Below are 20,531 nucleotides of genomic sequence, written 5' to 3' on the forward strand. Positions count from 1 at the left end.
TCYTGGTCTTGCCATATGAAATCAATACATGAAAAAGATACGTGGTTGTCACTATTGGCCAGTGTCTTATAAGAACCTTGGGTGTGGTCTCAGAGAAAATGCAAAGGAGGAAGTTTGAATGTGTTCATGGAACACATCAGGAGAGCGTGTCTCCTGTGTAAAGGCGAGGGAGGGGAAAGGGATCATCACTGGAGAAAGGAATAAACAGCATAATCTGCCTAGCAGATTGTTGCAATTAGTGACTGAGGGCACTTAGTAGGATGAGGGCAGAAAGAAGGCACTTAGTAGGATGAGGGCAGAAAGAAGTACAGGTATGTGAAGTGGAAAGGTTTTATTTTCATGGAGTGTGGGTCAGCAAAGCACTCTGCAAAGAATACAGAAGACTCAGAGCAAGAGGACTGGCTGGTGGGAGGGAGCAGCATAAAGATACAGGAAACAGCTGAAAATAATTTCATGAAAAATGGGGAGCAGAGGGGTGGCTTGTGGAGAGAAACATTTTCAGCTGAGAAAAAATGCCCATTATCTTTCACTGTATTTCTATTTATACATCTGTGACATGTTCTAAGTCAGAATTGCATTTTCCTCTGTGTTTGGAAGGTCTCTTGCATGCTTTTGTATGTTACAGAAAACAGTGCATACAATACACATGGGCTATTATTGCCTACAGAGTAACAGTCTAAGCTTGAAGTAACACCTCAGGTTTTTGGTTTTTTTTTGTCTATAAAAGTCCTTCAGTAAAATCTAGGTTTTTTTGTATGTGTGAAAAGTCCATATGAGTTTTTTTTTAAGTTGATTAAATCTCCAGCAGGGAAAGAATATTTTTATTTGTCCAGACCTTGCTCTAATGATGAGTTATTTATCTTACAGGTGGTGTTTGCAAGCAGGAGATGCTCCAGAAGAAGAATGCTGTTTTGGTGGATGGGGTCATGCTAAATGGTCCAATAATGGACTCAAAAGCAGGAGAGAAGTTTGTGGAAGAGGCCTGTAAGATTATAATGGAAGAAATTGTCCAAAAGGCAGATGATGTAACAGAAAAGGTAAAGCCATAGAGTGTTGTTGAGAATTTCTAGTGAAGATAATGAACAATAAATAGTTTTTTTTTTAAAATAAACTTATTTTATTGCACTCTAAGTAGTCTCAAAATTTGTCCTAGTCTGTGTCTGGCTCAAAAATAAAAAGACAGCYTTACAAATCAATAAAGAATATATTAGAAAACCTTCCAATAGCATAATTAGCACCTATATCTGTCAGAAAAATAGGTGGGTTTTTTTCATCAGGGAGTACAATGGCCATTTTCTGTGAGATCACAAATGGCTGTAGTGTTTTTCTTGTTTTGGGTGGGATTGAGTTATTTGTTTGCTCCTCAGGGGCACAAGTGTTGGAAACAGAGGAACAGTGGGTGTGGTACCACAGTGAAAAGACAACATTACGAGATTGCTTTGGGTTCTGCAGAACCTGCTTAAGAGGCTGCGTGGGAAGAGGTCCTGCAAACAAATCATGCCTTGCTTTTGGACATGTTGCTCCCACCCCTTGGCAGAACAGCATCTGAAAATGCTGTGATTACAAATCCTTAGCTAGGGACAGAATTTAAGCTGCAGGCCTCTTTCTTTTCTGCCTTGCAGCATTTCCCACTCTAATTTTTATGGCTGAGTGCTGCCTGAGACATGATAAAACCAACATCCCACGAGGCCAGTTTACTGGATAAGTTTTCTGGTGGCATGCTGCCCAGCCACGGGAAGTTTTGTGAAAGCAGTGCTGAATGGGGTGATTACATTTTTCCTCTATAACCTCTGGCTAACCTGTTCACTGATGGTGTCTGCCCCGCTCCCCATCTCTAGGTGTGTGAATGGCAAGCCCCTGAAACGCTAAAGCAGATTCTTGACCTGGAAATGAGGGACACTGGAGAATGTCATCAGAAGATCCTGCAGCTCTGCCGTGATGTTATAAAATACAGCGTCAAAACCAGTAGGAACGGGGTTTTAAGCACAGTTATTTTGTATGCCGACTTAGAAAGATGGGATCATGTTTACAAAGCTTTGTCATCTTTCAGGGAACCAGGGATGTGAATGTTTGTTTCCCTCCTGCCTATACAAGTGTGCAAACTGCTGTTTGCCTGAATTCTGGTCACCATAGGCTTGATTAAAATATGTAATAATGGGAAACTAATAAAAAACTAACTAATGTAATGCCATTTGCATTAATAGCAGATTCTGTCATTTTGAAGTCTTGGGAAGGTCACCTAGAAAAATGGTATAACAATTTAGCAAAATAGGCAGGAAAAGGACCTTTATGTGTGAATTCCTGCTGTCTGAGGGATGATATTTGGAGTGACCAACATTGCCCTCATATATTCTTAGTGATGATTACCCTCCATTTATTATTGTTCTATTTGGGCAATCGTCTTGTACAGTGTTAATTTTCTGATGGGCAGTAATTCCTGTTCCAGACACCATGAGAAGAGAGCCTGCAGTGTTTCAGAGACAGTAGACCACAGCTCTGCAGGATTAGTTCTCTACAGCTACCCTTTCTGCAGCATGGACAGGGTAATTCAGTCTTGGTGAAAAGGGATGAACAACATCTGCTCAGGAAACAGCACGGTGAATCAGTAGCTCAGGATTTCAGACGTTGTATGGCTTAGGCTGTACTGTGAGAAAGACATTTAACATAGTTAGTTGTGCATTTCCAGGCTGTATTCCCTGCTACAGTCACTGTTGCTGCAGAGTAAAACCATAAAATAATTTCGAGAGGGAACTTATGCCTTTGAAAACCATGGCAGAGTAGTGATACTGATCTGCAGAGGGAGTGCAATAATAATATGCAGATATAATTACTGAGTCACTGGAAGATGTTCTGTTTATCTTATCCCTGCAAATTGCCTTTAGATTATAATTTGTCACACTATGTCACCTGAGAAAGGATGTCATATATAAAAATATGCTGTGCAAATAGTCTTTCATTTAAGTATAGACATTTATTGACATCCCAGATATAATATAAATGGAGCCATACTGTTTATCTGATTTTGCATGTAAAAATACTGTGCTATGGATTAAAATTTAGGTGGTGATCCCACTGTTGAACTGAGTTGTTTTTATAGTCAGCAATAATATAGAATTTTGTCAAAATTAGTTATATTTCAGTGTTTCAAGGCAGGTAAACAAATTTTCTTAACTTCTCATTCATTTTAAGTGTGCAGCAAATTTTTCCAAGCTGTTAGAGGGTCTCTCTCTCTCAGTGTTGAGACTTTGGTGGGAGCAAAGGCACAGCTGCCTGGCATCAGCAGGTTCCTACCTTAGGCCTTCCTTAACCTACAGCTTAGCAAAATTTGGCTGAGCATCTATTGTGGCTTCTCAAAACCACTGTTTAAAGTCACTGTGTTCACTCAATTGTCAAACACTTTTATTTTTTGATTTATAAAACTTGTGAACAGCTCTCATTCATTCTGTGTGCTGCTTGCATTTCTCAAGCCGTGTTTTGAGGTTTGGAAGTGCTTATTAAATTTACTTTCAAAGGAACGCTTAACTTAAGGAAAGGACAGCAAATCAGGAGAATACTGAGAGAAATTGTTTGCAATGATCAGCATTCAGCTGAGAGGGACTGTGATGTRTTCTCTTTTCTTGTATACCCTGTCACTTGTTTTGTCATCTGTATTTTCAGATCATCCAAGATTTTTCAATCAGCTGTATGCTGGAATAGATTATTACTCGTTAGTGGCTCGTTTCATTACAGAAGCACTCAACCCCAGTGTGTAAGTGTGGTGCTTTTTCTTCTTGATGATGAATTAGCATGTTTTTTGGAATAACAGCTTTTTTTTTTTTTTTTTTTTTTTNTTTTTGGAATAACAGCTTTTTTTTTTTTTTTTTTGTTTTGTTTTGTTTTGTTTTGTTTTGTTTTGTTTTGTTTTGGCTTCCTTGCTTCTGGTTTCTGTTTTCAGTGTTACAGAAGAGGTAGGAATTTGGGAGTGAAAACAAGCTAATTCAGATTGGTTGAAGATGGAGTTTGAGAGAAGTTGGGTTTTCCCCCAATGCTATTAAGCCTAGACTTTTATCTTAGTATGTAAAAATGAATAAACCGGACTTAGTTGTTCATATATTTTGAGGCATACTGCACAGAGTTGGATGCAAATGGTTACCTGTCTACTGCTTACTTGCAAATGTAAAGCTGAAATTTAAGAGTGTGACCTACATTAAGAGAAAGCTCTGGTGTATTTGAGAGTGGAAGTGTCAGTGAGATGCTGCCAGGAATCAAGCAATTGCTCGACTGGAACAGATCCATAATGTTTATAGTTTTGAGTTCTACTGCTGGTGGTGATCAGCTGCTGATAGATTAGAGAAAGGTGCAAGAAGCCTTYATYTAGTTTTAGCAATACTCTGTGCCAYGATTTCTGTASTTTTAATACAAATTATCATGCTATTATTTCTCCTTAGATACACATATGAAGTATCCCCTGTGTTTCTGTTGGTGGAAGAAGCARTCATCAAGAAAATGATTGAATTCATAGGCTGGGAAGGTGGTGATGGTATATTTAACCCAGGTAGGAACTGTTCAGACCTCRAGATGAGTCATTACAAACTGCCTAATACCATAAATTCTACAAATATTTGAGTCATGTAGAATATTTGAAAATGCATGCAAAAGTCTAGTGATACACAAAACTATTTAATGTAGGCTTATCTTATGTGTTTCTAGCTATAATTTGATGATCATGAATGGATGAATGAATGAATGAATGAATGAATGAATGAATGAATGAATGAATGAATGAATGAATACAGTTCCACATTAAATATACTTATATGGAATTAATTGTTAGTAGATGGTGCCCTTCCTGGCCTTATTTACAATACCAACTGCCTCACTGCAAGGAGTCAACTTATCTGACAGACAGGGAGCTGATTTTTGTGCTAGACAGCAACCCATGGAGCCTGAGGGCATAGATCTGTGCATCCTGCCTAAGAACTGTGGGAGYAAGGGTTTACATGATCTTAACTCCTTTGAATTTTTATAATTTTATTAAATGTTTTGATAAGGCCATTTAAGAACAGCTAGTTCTTAAACTGTTTGATAAGACATGTTTTTCTGATGTTCTGTAAGGCAGTGTTCCAGCCCATTGCATTGAAATAAAGAAGCATAATGGTGATATTTCACAGATTATTCAGATAACAAATAATGAGGGTAGATGTGAAGCTTTTGTATCTAATTTAGGGGTGAGAAGAGAAATTAAATGAGTACATGAATTTAAACTCCCCATTCAAAATWGAAACAAAGTCAATAATTATAGCCTAACATGAATAGTAGAAAAATAAATAAGCTAAAATTCYCYATTTTTTKSAWWWWAWWAWTKKWWKRRSYTTTTTAACACATCAAATTTGATGTATATTTTTGGTAGAAGCCTTACTTTTACAGCAGAATTTCTTGCTTTAACCTTAGTGATCTACTGAGAGAAGATAAATTAATTGTCCTTTTTTTTTTGGTTCTATTTTTATGTAAAGGTTTTTCCTGCTGCTTTGGTTTTGTTCTTCTGGGTGAATAAAATGTGTCCTGAGTGAATAAAGCTTGTCCAGATTTTGCCTTGCAGATCTTTTTATTCCCACTCACTGTGCTTCGTTTTGGTTGGCGTTTTTTCCCGAGGAATTGTTTCTCCCATGGTCCCCCGAGGCCTGGTTGCCCAAGAGATCTCCAAGGCTCTGAGCTTGGTGCAGGCAGCTGAGCTGCACTGCTCAGTCTAGGGGGAAAGGTGCTGTGACAGGGTGTTCTCTGTCAGCAAGGACTGCTTGGGCACAGCTCTTATTCTTCAAGAAATATCCCCAAAGAGTATTCAGACAGGCTCTGTTTCCATGCCTGCTGCAGAGCCCAAGGTTCACTTTATGTGTGTAGCCTTCAGGGGAGGAAATAAACAGTGATGGATACATCACTAGGCTACCTGTGTGGTTTATTTTTCCCCTCAAAGGTCAAACACTCAGATGCAGGRAAGGTACTCGCGCTGTGGCTAATACAATATTTGTATGTCTCTTTTTGCAGGTGGCTCTGTTTCCAATATGTATGCTATGAACTTAGCAAGATACAAATTTTGTCCTGAGATAAAGGAGAAAGGGCTTTCAGGTCTGCCAAGRCTAGTCYTGTTCACTTCAGAAGAGGTAAAAAYGAAACAAATATTTTTGAACTTCATTTTTCAATAGCTGCAAAATCGTATMATTTGACTAGCTGATGGGGCATTTGTGCAATAATTCTGACATCAKTGTATGTTGTGGAATATTGGAGCTAAGTGGAGAAGTCTGATAGTAAATTTCCCTGCAGAAGCTTCCTTGCTTTCAGAAAACAAACACAGATGTTCCTGCTTTGAAAATTGCTGATGTAAGAATAGGTTGTACATGAGGGAAACCTGAAGCAGAATGCATGTGGTGTATTGTGGAGCATCTGATTTCCCACAACATAAAGTCTAGCAGGAACTGTAGGTAGGTTTTAGGTGTCAAAGGTTTTTTTCTGCATGTTTAATTTGTACTAAACTGAGTACCTGGGGACCTGTGAGATGGCTCTGTGCAGCTCCCACTCTGCCCTGTGTCTGAATACAGATTGGTTGTGGTACAGAATCAAACCCACCATATGGCTCTCGGAAAAAAATGCTGGACCTTTAGACATTTCTTCTTTAAATAATTGAATATATGTGGCTTATTTTAAAGCTTTTGAATAATATTAGTCCAAGATGCCTGTGGGAAATTGAGTTATATTCATASATCTATTCTAAAGGTAATTTTTGGAGGCTCTTTTCCCCGTCCCTTCAGTTTTAAGAGTTTATCATTTGATTAGTGCAGAGTTGTTATTAATTCTGAGTTTACTACATAAAGACCCCAATGGAAGCCCACACAGAACCTTGTTGTATTAGAAAATACAGTTACTAGAATAATTTCAGCTTAGATGTTTATGCTCCAAACAGTTTGCAGTGTACATAGATGAGAGGCTTATTTTGAAGAAGTCTGAGGGATGTAGGCATTGTATAAGTTGTCCAAGATAGCCATGTCTTCTGGAACTGAGTCCACATGTCCTAAATAAAGGTGGTTTGTTTGCTTGTTTGTTTTTTTTTCAACCAAAATATATTTTCTTGTTTGGGTTTTTTTTTTTTTTCTTTCCTTAACAGTGTGTATATGAAATGACATACCAGTTACATCATGTTACATCTTCAAAATAGTTAAGGAGGAAAAAATTAGTTTGAAGCAAGTTACATTAATGCTTTTGAAGTGAAACATATGAAACTTTTATCATTAAGTAACATTTTATTTCACTGCAAACTTAAACTACAATGTATTTTCTTACTCTGAAATAAGCAAAGAATTAATTTCATGTCAAAAGAAATTTTAATTGACTGCCAGTATAAATTTATTTTTATATCTTTACCTCACCAGGGAGGCCAAAATCATAAAACATAGAGCTAACCAGGAAAAATAAATTGGTAAATTATTTATAAGGCCATGCTTTGGATCTCTAATACTTTGTTTGATTCACAAAACTGTACTCAGTAATCACTTGCTGTAAAACTGATGCTTGTAATAAGTAGATGACATGACTGTTTTCTAAGATCACTAGTGTTTATTCATGATGATGAGGGAGGAAATGGGCATATTAATTTATACTTTTTTCAGATCCATCTGTGCTGACTCCAAGATACATGACTTTTTGGAAATTTTGTTCAGATATGCCATATTGAGAATATATGTAATCAATAGTCTGTACTTGAGATAAGTACAGAAGTGCTGGTTTCACACAGTCTTACTTTTTTTGTTATTGTTTTGAGTCTTATTTTACACTTTGCACTTTTGAATCACAGAACCGAGGAATAATTTTGTTGGGAAAGACCTCTAAGATCTTTAGGTTTAACCTTTGACYGATTTCCACTATGTCAACAAGACCATGACACTAAATACCATGTCTTGCTGTTTCTTGAACACCTCCAGGGATGCTGACTCCACTACATCCCTGGGCAAATTGTTCCAGTGTTTAACCTTTTCTATGATGAAATTCTTGTTGTCCAACTTGAGCGTCCCCTGGTGCAACTTGAGGCTATGTCCTCYCATCCTGCTGCTGGTTGCYTGGGAGAAGACCTGGCCCCCACCTGGCTCTCCCCTCCTTTCAGGCRGTTGTAGGGAGCAATAGGGTCCCTCTGAGCTTCCTTTTCTCCAGGCTGAGCACCCCCAGCTCCCTCACCCATTCCTTGCAGCAATCACTCCAGATCCTTCCCCAGCTCCACTGCCCTCCTCTGRACTTGCTCCAGCCCCTCAATGTCTTTCTTGTAGTGAGGGGCCCAAAACTGAACACAGGATTCRAGGTGYGGCCTCACCAGTGCCAAGTACAGGGGAACAATCCCAGCCCTGATCCTGCTGGCCGCACTGTTTCTGATACAGGCCAGGATGTCACTGGCCTTCTTGGCCACCTGGGCACACACTGGSTCATGTTCAGCYGGCYRTCAAYCAGCACCCCCAGGTCCTTTTCCACTGGGCCACTTTCCAACCACTCTTCCCCATGTCTGTAGCACTGCCTGATGTTGTTGTGACCCAAGTGCATGACCCAGCACTTTGGCGTGTTCAATGTCACACCCTTGGCCTTGTTCATATATCCAGCCTGCTCAGAGTCTTCTGCAAAGCCTCCCTACTCTCCAGCAGATCAATCTCCCACCCAGCTTGGTGTCATCTGAACTTCCTGAGAATACACTTGATCTCCTAATCCAAACATCGTTCATTTTTGTTGGGGTTGTTTTTATAGGTTTTTTTTTATCTGAAGAGGTACCTGGAGAAGCAAATTGTCCAAAAAAAACCCCAACAAAACAAATAAACAAAAACTAAAATAAGACTTTGAGAAAGATCTGGATTTATCTTCATCATGACTCAGGCAACAGAATTGGCACGGAGAAGCCATGAGGCTATAATGAACTGAGTATTGATAAAGAGTCAAAACACATGACTGTTCAAGGCCTTTGTGTCATTTTAGGGCTTGGCTGCAGCCCTGTGCTGAAATAAAATGGTTTTGGCCTTGGTTTGCCAAGTCCCTAAGTTTCAGTTTGGCACTTGTCAGATTGAAAGAGCTGCTCTGCTACAGAGCAGGGGAACGCACAAACTTTCAATGACTTAACTTTATGTGGTCTGGGGCTGCGTATTTTTAGTATGTTTTCGGTTAAGATAAACATGTATATTTAATGCACGGCCCACCCAAGGTCCTCACATATTCTGTTTGGCCTTCAGGGCTGAAAAGGCTCCTTGTTCCTGCAAGTGAAATGCTTAGGTATTTAATATTGTGGTGGCACATAGTGAACACTCTTCATGCTGCTACTCTGTAGTGCTTTTGCTGGACCATGGCAGAGGAATTCCTCCTGAGACATTAGCAATGGAAGAGTAATTGTTATATCCCACTTTCTTGAGGGACGATTGATCTCTGTAGGAGATGAACACAGTTGTAGTTACAGATATCAGCCCAACTTTTTATTACTTTTTGCTATTTGAGTCCCATATAAACTTTATTCCGGCACAAGTATGTGTTACATTGCTCTGAAAGGAAGAAATCTTCTAATTTTGAGGTAACTAAGGGTAGAAGAAGATGTGTAAACYGTTGAAATATGCATGCTGATATGAGCAGTTTTTTAGATGCAGTTAAAYTAAATTCCTCCCCAGTGCAACTTGATCATGAAAGTACTAAAGTGAGAGAACACAACCTTAACTCATCATGTTGTCCCCTGTTGAAATTACAACAGACAAAAATGAGTAATAAAACAATCTCATAATAATGTAATTGCTTTATGCAATCATGTTTCTAGGAAAAATTTGAAATCAAGAAGATACAAATTTATCTTGGGTTTTAATGAGCACAGGTGGAAAGTATCTTGTCTTTGCAAACATTATTAGGAAATGAAAACTATGTSTAGCTATAGGTAAAATAGTACATCAGCACATCTTAAATGCACTGTTGCAATTTGATCTTGTGCTCAGAGGTGTTAATTTCTTACTACAAATGGTWCCGATTTAATAATTTGTCCAAACAAACAAAACTGTGAAAGACATGGCAAGAGTATTCTGAACTCACAATATTTAAAATAATACCTTTAATCTGGATATTTCTCCTTTTTTGGAAAGGGAACTATGAAAAATCAATTAGTTGACATTCTCATGACTGGAGCTGCTAAATGGTCTTTGGTATATTTTTTCTTAAAATGATGCAATGCAATTTGGCATAATGKCTTCTAGTAATGATAGTAGAGGGGTTGGGGGAAAGAAATTCTTACATGTTTTCAATCAATATTACTGGAAGACTACCTTTTTGGTCAAAGAAATCATATTCCAAGTCTGTGTAGGATTATAAGTCTTGTTTTTTGTCTGTTGTACTGAAGGACAGAATTTTCCAAGAAGTACAGAAGTACTTCTGGAGGAAAAATAATGTATCTTGCAGCCTGTTTTGTTTTGGTATTCCCTTTGTTCTTCTCTTTTTCACTGCTTTTTGGTGTAATCTCTCCGGTACTCAAGCTACTTTTATCTTTCTTTCAGTCTCTCATACCATTTTTTATAATAAAATATATGATTACTGTTTGCTTGCTTACTAGTATACTGAATTTGCAGGTCTACTGCGTTCTCAGTTTGGAGCATTCTGATTTTATTTGGTGATTCATACCTTTAATTTGAAAGTAATGGCTAGAAATCAGTGATRGAGGCAACTTGTATTTTGAGTGATTCACTAGTCAGTCAAAAACATCTCCAAACTTCTGCTGAAATACACAGCCACTTGCAATCATTATTACCATTATTGATGTAATTTGATGTAATGTAAGACTAATTATCCACCTATGTATGTTATTATTCTTGTAACAGTCTAAATGAAAGCACCCTAAAGGCCTTGTGGATGTGTCATGTTGCAAATTAAGCTTTCTTTAAGCTGCTCAATAGCATCAGGTAGTGTCTTTGTATGCCTTTGTTTAAAAAGTGGRTATTGGTGGGGGAAACCTTTTTGTCAAAAAGAAAAAGAGCCTTCTGAGATCATCCATCTCATCAAAATAAGCGTGACAGGCTTTAATACCCTTAATATATTCGTGCCCACACATTAAAATGTTGTACATTTTTCATAATTATGTTCTGCAGTAACTGCATTTGTGTGAACTCTCAGGAAGAGAATGGAATTAATTAACCACCTGGCTTCACCTCCTGTGTGAAAAGTAACAATTCTAGACATCTTCATGTTTGCTGGAGTGTGCATTATTTTAACCCTTCAGTAATAATGTGTAAAAGAGCCAATTTTATTTTCTGAGAAGGGCAGTGATAATCTAGGGGTTGGATGATCTTGGTTCTCATAATTGTCTAATCCTACAGCATGTGGTGTACTCTCAAAACTAACTCTACTGCTATGAGCTGGTAGTTTTGATGTCTAAATATCTTCAGGTTAAGAAGATTACTGTATCTTGAATTCCCAGGCTAATCTTGCAGACAAATTAAGCAGAGATCTCTTATTCTGGAAAAAGACAAAGTGTTCTTGTGTTGGAATAATATTATCCACATTAGAACCGGTCCTTATAGAGGTGAATGTTGGAAATGTGGTAAGATAAACCATTAATATTTGTTCAATCGAAAAAATAGGCATAAAAAGAATGGTCTGTGGACTTGAATAGCATCCTCCCCTTAGTCCTTTTATCACATTGTGATTAAATAAACACCATTTCTAATATCCTCTTTTATACTCACTTCACAGGTTTCATAGACTGATGCCCTTTATTCAGTGCAGTGRGCTCCATGTATCTGTGCACTCTTAGAGATGTCTCTGTGATGAGACCCAGCTAAAATTCTTTGCTAAAATAGTAACTTAATTTTCAAAAAAATGCAGACTGGTCCACACTGGAATCTTTCACAAAATCCACATTAACTTTTGAAGATGTGCTGAGTCCTGTCTAAAGCCTGCTTGCTTTCATAATGGCTTCGAAGGTTCACATTCATGTGAACTGTCTTCACACCACCATGATTTTCAGATAATTTTGCAGAAATAGAACGTTACCAGTCCTGATCATACCACACCTGAAGATTTSGTAGGTCTTGGGACTTGAGCTCCTTCATCCTGTGAAAATGGGTTGCTGAACTGGGCCATGGGTCAGTTTAGCAGAGTATCCTGTCTCTGGCTGTGGCCACCATCTGAGGATTAGAGAAAACACACAGAATTGTTACAAGCATAAAGCAGCAGAGGCTGCAAATATRCATCCTAACTAAAGGTCCAGTTTCCAAGGAGTGGTGCTTTTGCACRTTCAGACCAAATTCATTGCTTCTGAGCTGTTGAGTTAAAAAACCTTTAGACCTTTTTTCTCATGTATTTCTTCATTCTCGCACTCATTGATACTTTTGACTCATTTCTATTAAAACATTTCGAAACMATAATTATTTCCTGATGACACTTCAAAGCTTCTACTTTTCACCCTAATGCAGAACCAGCTTCAAGAAAATTTGTATGGAGTAGTGCTTCTCATTTTTTTGTTAACTCCACGTTTTAAACATGGTGCACATCTTTTTTTTTTTGTCTTATTTTCCCCAGTTTTCAGTGTGTGTTGTTAAGTAAAAGATGGACTTTGTGATGTGTAGCTTATCAGTTTGGTTTTTATGTYAGAATATGTTGTGGTTGTTAGGTGCTGTTGAACTAATTTTAGTGTCATTGTTTCCTGTGTTAAGGGATTTATTTATTTTGTTTTAATTGTGTGTGCACCTTTTTTTGGTAATTCTCTCATTTACAGTGCCACTACTCCATGAAGAAGGCAGCCTCCTTCCTGGGTATTGGTACAGAGAACGTGTACTTCATCAAAACAGATGGAAGGTAAGAAAGCAAAAGCCATGACTGTGATCTCTGAGCCTTTTTTAAAATGCAGTAGTGCTGTACATAACTAACCTATTTGAATGTAACTGAAAAAGTTTTAAATCTGTGTCCCTTAGAGGTAAGATGATACCTGAGGAACTGGAGAAACAAGTCCAGCGGGCCAGGAAAGAGGTGAGAGGGGGAGAGAGAGCATGAAGGAGAGAGGAGTGTATGCAGACTGTGTGCTTGTGTCTGAGTGAAAGGAAGGAAAACTAAGAGTGACCAAAACCTTAAAAATAGGGCAGTTAATGTAACAATGTCTTTCTTACAGGTGCAATCTGTTTGCCACAGACTTGTGGGACAAGCCAAGGCTTATKGGTTCTACACTCTTAGATGGGAGGAAAATTCCACAGGGTGTTTACTGCTAATGAAAGTCCTGAGTACAATACTGCTCTGAAGTATTTAGCACATTTCTTATAGGATTTCTTTTGCTCTTGATCCATTTTTAAATGGATGCAGTRTGTTTTCCTAAAAGTGTTTTTCAGTTAATTACAGCATCTATTGCTCTATTGCTTCTGCAGTGAGCAAGAGCTGTAACATGTGGCTTAGTCTCCAAAACTACCTTACAGGCTTCAAATGCTAAATTCAGTCCTTTCTATTCTTGTAGCAAGAGTGCAGAGATGAGGCTCTTTCTCCCTAGGGATTTTGCCAAGTAGAAAGTCAAAGGCAAGCATTTGGAAAGCACTGATGTGTGTTATTTGGGCAACATTAACATACATTCCCACAATCTGTTAGACAGCGCTTACCTATAGTCAACATAATTTATTTCAGAGAGCTTGGAAGACTAAATGTGACTTCCAAGAGTATATTTTGGCTTGGCTGGCTCACCTTATTTCTCACTTCCAGTTTGTGCATCAGAACAGTAGAATTTAGAGCTCAGCCCTTAGTGTGTGGTCTGCGAATACAAAGCAATTATTGCAATATCTATGGCATGGATGATGCCTTCCATGGAACCCTGTCTTGAGAAAACCACCCTTGTGGCTGACAGAAAAGCCAAGGCGGTCCTGTCCTGTCCTGCACTGGCATGGCCACAACACCTTTCAGTAAGTTCTRGTTTAGATACATTTTCTGCCAAACAACCATCTTGCATTTGAGTTTCATGCTAAATATCAGAGCTATTGGTACATGGGGCCCTAATGACTGAGCAAACTCTTTTGCTTGCCTCTTTCTGCACTTTGTATTATCTGAGGAAGATACTGTGTTCTTTACTCATTTGAGAAAGCTTGGGGGAAAAACAGACTGAAAWAAACAGAGTAAGAGGAAGCAGGCTTGCAGGAGAACAAACCCTTTGCTTTTGCAAAACTAGAATTCTTGTTTGTTTGTGTAATAATAGATGTAATGGTCATGTGAAAAAAATCACGTACCATTTATGATTTTTTTTTAAAAAGGCCAACCTCAGTATGGTACTCTGCAATTTAAAAACAAATGTGCTATATTAAAATGCTCTGCTTACAGGGAAACACTATTTCACTTGCATTTTAATGGAAGTTAAAGTGTATTGGAAGGTTTTCGTTTCATCAGAGCTTCAGTAAGTGTGTCAGTCCTTGAAAAAGTGTTACTTTACAACTTTTACAGAAGGTCACTAGAGTAAATGACAGTAAATATTCTCATGACTAGACATAAAATGATTTGTTTGCAAGTAATAGAAGCACAAAATGATCACTAAATATGACTAGCAAGAGTSTTAGGCCTCTTTTTAGAGAATATAGGCAGGAAGATTAGTTTAACTCTATTGTCAAGAATACTGAAAATTTAATTCCCTTCTTTGTGAGAAAAGTATAAAGGTAGCAATTGTTGGGATTTGTAGAGGTCTTAGGGTTGTCGGYGTATTCAGTTGTGCTCCCAACTGGCTGCTTGAGAACCTTTGACTTTGATGTAGCTGTGGGAGAAAACTGCTGGGAACACTTACAGAAAATAGATGTATTGGATACATCTTAGCTTCACTCGCAAGTGTTTTGTACTTGAGCTTCAGGCTGGTTTGTAAGTTTGATTGACTATTGTGGTAGCTTGTACTCAGGATAAATGACCAAGAAGCAAATTAAAGGCTGGTAAGTCTTTGTGAATGTATGGGCTTAATTTAAGTTCATTTCGATGTTACTTTTCACTGCTTTAGCAATTTGTAAAGAAACTTAAAATTACAAATAAATCATAATTATGTACCCTTCTAAGTCCTCTACACTGCAAAGAAATATCAAACTCTCAGGGTGTAAAAATGAATCAAGCCAGTCTGTCTCCATTGATTTTTAAAGTAGCAATACTTTATTAAAAAACAAAACAAAAATAGATATCAGATCTCAGCTGGGTAAAGATATATGGAAGACTCGTGGAGTTTGATTTTTCAACTGATGTCTGATTTGACTAAGGCTACGTTGAGTTACCTCTGCAGACACACTTACATCATCTGAGAGATTCAATTCACTGAGAATGAACTTCAGTGGTCCCAGCTTGCACAATTGAATAATGACTTTAGTGCCTCCTGTGTAAATGTGTGGTTGTTCTGCAGGCCAGGTGCTGAACCATGCAGAGCAGCTCTCTCTGCATGCATTTACCAGCCAGACTGCACAGTCACTGCTGGGGCTGATACCCTCAATCTCATGCACCTGCTACAGACCCTTTTCATTGAGACAACAGTTTTCATTGTTGCAGTTTCTGCTGCTATGTAGACACCGAGACGTAGATCTGCAAGGGTTGGCAAACCAGCCTGCTGAAGGGAGAGCAAAAAGCAAAGCCACTGAAACCAAGCTGGGTGTCTTACAGTGGCTAGCTGAGACTGCAGCCTGATAAAAGTTTTCCTTATACCATCTGCCTGACACTGTCTGACATTCACAGAAGTCTCTCTCCTGACATTCAGTTACCATGTACAGCCTTTCCTCTTTCCTAGACAGGAGTGGRAGCAAGGGAATAGCGCTGAGCTGGAGGTCAGGTGTGGGATCAGCAGTGACTGTCCCTGTCATGGTGCGTGCCAATGTGGCTGAAGGCAAATCACGTTCCCTAGCTGAAGTTTCCTCTTCACCAGGCAGAGAATARGGGTGTTGTAGAGACAGCGCAGGTGGAAACCCTAAAGGGATGAGCCCTTTGCTTGCATGGATAGTCTGCTGGCTGAGCTAGTAGCTTTATTTTATCAGTCAGAATGACAGCAAATATGGTAGTGAAATGTGGAAGACTGAGAAATGAAAATCAGTGTATAAAGAGAGATGTCACATATCTGGTATGTTTTGATTTTGACAAAACTAGCATCTGTCAAAACAGTCTGAAGCTACAGAAGTCTGCCCTGGGATGGTGTTAACTAGAAATGGCAATTTTTTTTATTTTTAAATGAAAAAAAAAAAAAAAAAGGAAACATATTCAGCACTCTTAAATGCAGTACCTTCTGCTGGGAAACTAAAATGTAGATTGTCACATCTTTGTCCTACATTCCTAGACCTTTATATCCTTTAACTCTGCAAGTATACTGGAGAAAATGAGCAGTGCAAATGATAATTTTTTTTTTTTTTTTGTTTTGAATCCTATTGCAGGGGTCAGCACCATTTCTTGTCTGTGCTACAGCAGGCACAACTGTGCTGGGAGCATTTGATCCTCTGGATAAAATTGCTGATATCTGTGAAAAGCATGGCCTCTGGCTTCATGTTGATGTGAGTTTGTATACTGTGTGCTTTTGTTTAGCCCTGCTTTTTTAYAAATGCTATTTTAATTTGACTGTTGGTATTTCTGTTTAGAAGTTGGGCTGTAATAATATTTTTGTTCTTTGCATTGGGACCAGAAATACTTTCTGAGTTGAAGTATTATATTCTGCTACATATGCTGCAAAACAGCAAATAACTTGGTTCTGACAAACAGCCAAAGCCATTTTTTTATTGTGAAGTTATATTTCAAAATAATTTTATAATCAATTTCTTCTTCTTGCTACCTCTTAAAAATGCTTCAAGAGTGATTATGTACAGCTACAAGTTTTGATTCTGTCCATGTTCTGTTGGAGAATAGACACATTAGAATTGTTGTGTGAGGTTCACRCAGGTTAAAATAAAGGTATGTTTTTGACTCAACAGACATAAATTATTCTGTTTCATRTTTACAGATTTGAATTTCCTGTAGATCTTACATTTTCCTAAATGGTTCAGGAATGTTTCATTTTTTGAAAATTTCTTTGTAATTTGAGGTTTGGATATTAAAATCCATTCATGAATCTTTTTGGAATAATCATTGTGCCTTTTTATTACTTGAAAGAGTTAGCTGTAAATGTATTTTTCTGAAAATAGGCCACTTGATATTTTCTAAAATTGCATTCTCTTTTTAATTGCAATGCCACAAATCTAGTATGGCTCGATTAAAAGTCATAGAGCAATAAGAGAATCTGGAGCAATGTAAATGGAGATTTCCAGACCTGCTCTAAATTTCTGAAGTGTTTGTTTAATGTTGAGTATCTAAAGAAAGATCACGTAGGCAGTGATGTGCGTTTCAAATAAATGTCTCACAGACATTAATAAATAAAGTGTCTGTATGTGTGAGTCAAAAGAGTCTTCTTATTGACTTGGAAACGAAGATGCAGAATTTAGGCCTAATATTTAAAATGTCTGCCAAGCCTCCTCATGACTCCCTGCTGCTGAGAAGGGCTCATCAGGTTTTCAGCAGAAGGGCTGCACTCTCGTTACATAATTCTGTTATAGCCAGTGGAGAGAGGGATTTAGTTGGAATCTGTGTTGGGCCTTAGGTGAGTCAAATAGACGTGTCTGGAGCCATCTCCARTGGCTGTAGGAGGACAGTGAGTAGTCTCCCTGTAGCTGAACTAAAATACAGTGGGATGAGGCAGGGCTATATTCTGAACCATAGCCAGCTGATAATGTTTTGAAAAAAATTTGCTTTCTTCTTCCAATTTTGCSTCATGTTAAAATAAGGTAAAAATGTCCAGGAATATCTTTAAGTACATTTTCTGTTTTGAAATTGAAGTTGTCAGATGTTAATTGATTTCCAGTAGAAGGACAAATGTCTAGTAATGAATTGGGTTTAGAGTCTGTAAGACCAATTGTTCTCTTAAGATGTGATTCACATTAKGAGCCTCTCAGTGGTTCTCAGAAGTTCTATCAGTACTCTTTGTCTTTCACACCCTATGAAGATTTGAGTGGAAGGCTGTTTCTTTATATTTTGTTAAAGGTTTCTAGCTGTCTCTATAAGAGAACAGGATATGGGGAAAGACTGAAAGCTTTCCACAAGAGTGACATCAGGCACACATGTATATACAAGYATGCATAGTAAAATGAGCAGACTGYRATTCTTAGTGTGACATTTTTTCTCTCATGGAACCACTAGAAATAGATTTACTGAAATTGGGTATGAGCAGGTACAATGAGACTGGGTTTCTGCCATTCAGAAAAACTACAAGAAACACAGAGAAGAGTTGAATTCTTCCTGTGGGGTTTTTTTTTTTTTTTTTTTTGTTTGTTTGTTTTCTTTTTGCTTTGTTTTGATTTTTTTTTGTTTTGTTTTTTTGTTTTGTTTTAAAGCAAGCATACCACCTAGCACTATAGGCAGGAATGTTATATTTTTGAAATATTTGAGAATCTACAGTTCCCTGAAAGTCCTGGCTTCTTGCTGAATGATTTACACATTATACAGTCTGAGTTATAACAMGTGAATACTGCCGTTTAGACCTGCYGTAACTTTGAAGGAAAAAGGATACAGTACAATTAAAACAAAGAGCAAACCCCAGTGAAGATCTGCCTAATCTAGGACTTTTCATGTATCATTGATAGGCATCAGGATTATCTACTGTAAGTGCTCTCATGAACTGTTACTAAGAGTATCTTATATAAATGTCAGYGGTGCTGTTTCCAGATTTACACCAATTTATCTCATTTCAGAATATTTTCTGAAAATTGATGTGTTTGCCTTAGGGAGACTCTTTTCATTAAATATGAAATGATAAAGCTTGTGATTCTTAGGAAGGGCAAAAGGGAGAATGTCAACATAAATTCAGCAAGCTTCAGGAAGATTTCAGTAAAGTCAGAAATAGTAGAGAAGCTCTCATATGAAGACAAACCAAAGAGAAAAGGTGAGTTAAGTAAAATGTTTTAAGAGGATAACACCAGTAGGTCCAAATTGTCCTAGCTGTCGAGCTGTTCAGTGGAACCTAAGAGCAGAAGCTCTAACAAGCTTATTTATTTCATATTATAGCATTCCAGTTGCTGATTGTATTCCAATCTACACCTATGATGCTTTTCTTAATAACTTGTTTTGTATCATCAATATGCRCTCCAGCGTTTATGTGTGTCAGTTATTGCCTTCACGTAGCTTTAAATGCTGTGCACGAGTATTTCTTCCCTGATGGCCCTGACACAGACTTTTTTTTTCCCTTATTATTAGACCAATAGAGAAAATCAAGTTTGACCTATTAGCCCATGCTTAGGTAATTAGCTTAATCACACAGTGATCACTGTGATTCCCATTGTTCAGCTATAAGTGATTTGCTGCACATGAAACAGTAWTTTTYTCATACCTTGCTACCAATTATATTATGTGGGATGAAGGTTGWTAATATTTGTGTTTTGATCTACCCTGCAATACTTTCAGCTGGGTTTGTCTTAAACAAAATGTGTCATTCTAGCTGGATCAGTCTGCCCTCCTTCTGCAGTCTTGTGGATGGAGGAGAAGCAGTTAACTTCACTGTGTCTTTTCAATATCTCGTCAAAAAGCCAGAGAAATGTGCCAAGCTGCAGCTCTGGCAGTGAGTGGAATCCTTGCTGGAAAACCATACCCCCAGAGCAGTTAACCAGTGGCTCACTGAAAGGGGAGAAAATTTTGAGCAGGATTCCACAAAGGTCTGTCCCAGGGTTGAAGTTATTTGGTATTTTCATTAAATAACTTGGATGAAAAAGAATATGCTGATGAATTTGAAAATGACATAAGGCTTCTGAAAAAGGCAGTGGGAGGACAGGATTAGAAATCAAAGGGATTTTGATAATTTAGAGAAAAAAGTGGAAAAACTAGGCTACAGTTCAGTAAAGATAGAATTCTAAGCTGCAATAATCAAGTGCACAAACACAGGCTGGGGATTGTTGGCTAGAAAGCAGATCTTTACTGTAAAGCTCAGATCTTTTTCTAGCTCACAAACCAGTGATATTTCTGAACAGAGTTAATATCTTTCAGAACTGAATAAAAGAGAGATATAAAATTATTCTTTCTGCTTCATACACCATCTGCTTTATCTTTTATCTAGATTATGTCCAAAYAAAAATGCAGTTCAAGAAGCACCTACAGGAGAAAGATTAGAAAATGGGAAAGCAGTGTAGATAAACAGAATCACAGCTTAGAAATTATGAACAATGAGGGAAGATGGAAAGCACTGATGTTATATAAACTAGAAAAGACAAATAGACTGTACATAATAGTCTACAGATGCTTTAAAAGGTGCTGTTAAAAGAAAAGGAATAATCTGTTCCCCTGAACAGTGGAGGGGTGACAAGTGGTTACATTACTTAGGACTGACACTTTAAATTAAATATGTGTTATTCCCGTTAAACACAAATTAAGCGTTTGACTTGAGTAGCCTCCATCACTAGAGAGGTCCTTAAAACCAAAGCCAGTGATTCTCAGTCTTCTTAAATGCCTTCTCTTTCATGATGTTTTGTTTTCTGGATTTTTATTTTGTTGATTTGGGTTTTGTTTTGTTGTTTGTTTGG

At 37.8% G+C, this 20,531-nt stretch overlaps 1 protein-coding gene across 1 annotated transcript in view; it reads left to right on the forward strand.

The window, feature by feature from the left end:
* The first annotated feature begins 289 nt into the window (after positions 1-289).
* Positions 290-20,531, forward strand: part of GADL1 (glutamate decarboxylase like 1) — a 69,201-nt gene continuing 48,959 nt past the window's right edge. Inside the window, exons 1-9 of the mRNA XM_057380014.1 lie at positions 290-311; positions 853-1,037; positions 1,839-1,965; positions 3,658-3,748; positions 4,428-4,534; positions 6,022-6,137; positions 12,740-12,819; positions 12,936-12,990; positions 16,374-16,490. Of these exons, the coding sequence (XP_057235997.1) occupies positions 290-311; positions 853-1,037; positions 1,839-1,965; positions 3,658-3,748; positions 4,428-4,534; positions 6,022-6,137; positions 12,740-12,819; positions 12,936-12,990; positions 16,374-16,490 (900 nt within the window). The remainder of the gene's footprint in view (positions 312-852; positions 1,038-1,838; positions 1,966-3,657; positions 3,749-4,427; positions 4,535-6,021; positions 6,138-12,739; positions 12,820-12,935; positions 12,991-16,373; positions 16,491-20,531) is intronic.

Source organism: Malurus melanocephalus, unplaced genomic scaffold (assembly GCF_030028575.1).
Source record: "Malurus melanocephalus ecotype Western Australia unplaced genomic scaffold, MMel_1.1 scaffold_432, whole genome shotgun sequence".
Taxonomy (NCBI): Eukaryota; Metazoa; Chordata; class Aves; order Passeriformes; family Maluridae; genus Malurus; species Malurus melanocephalus.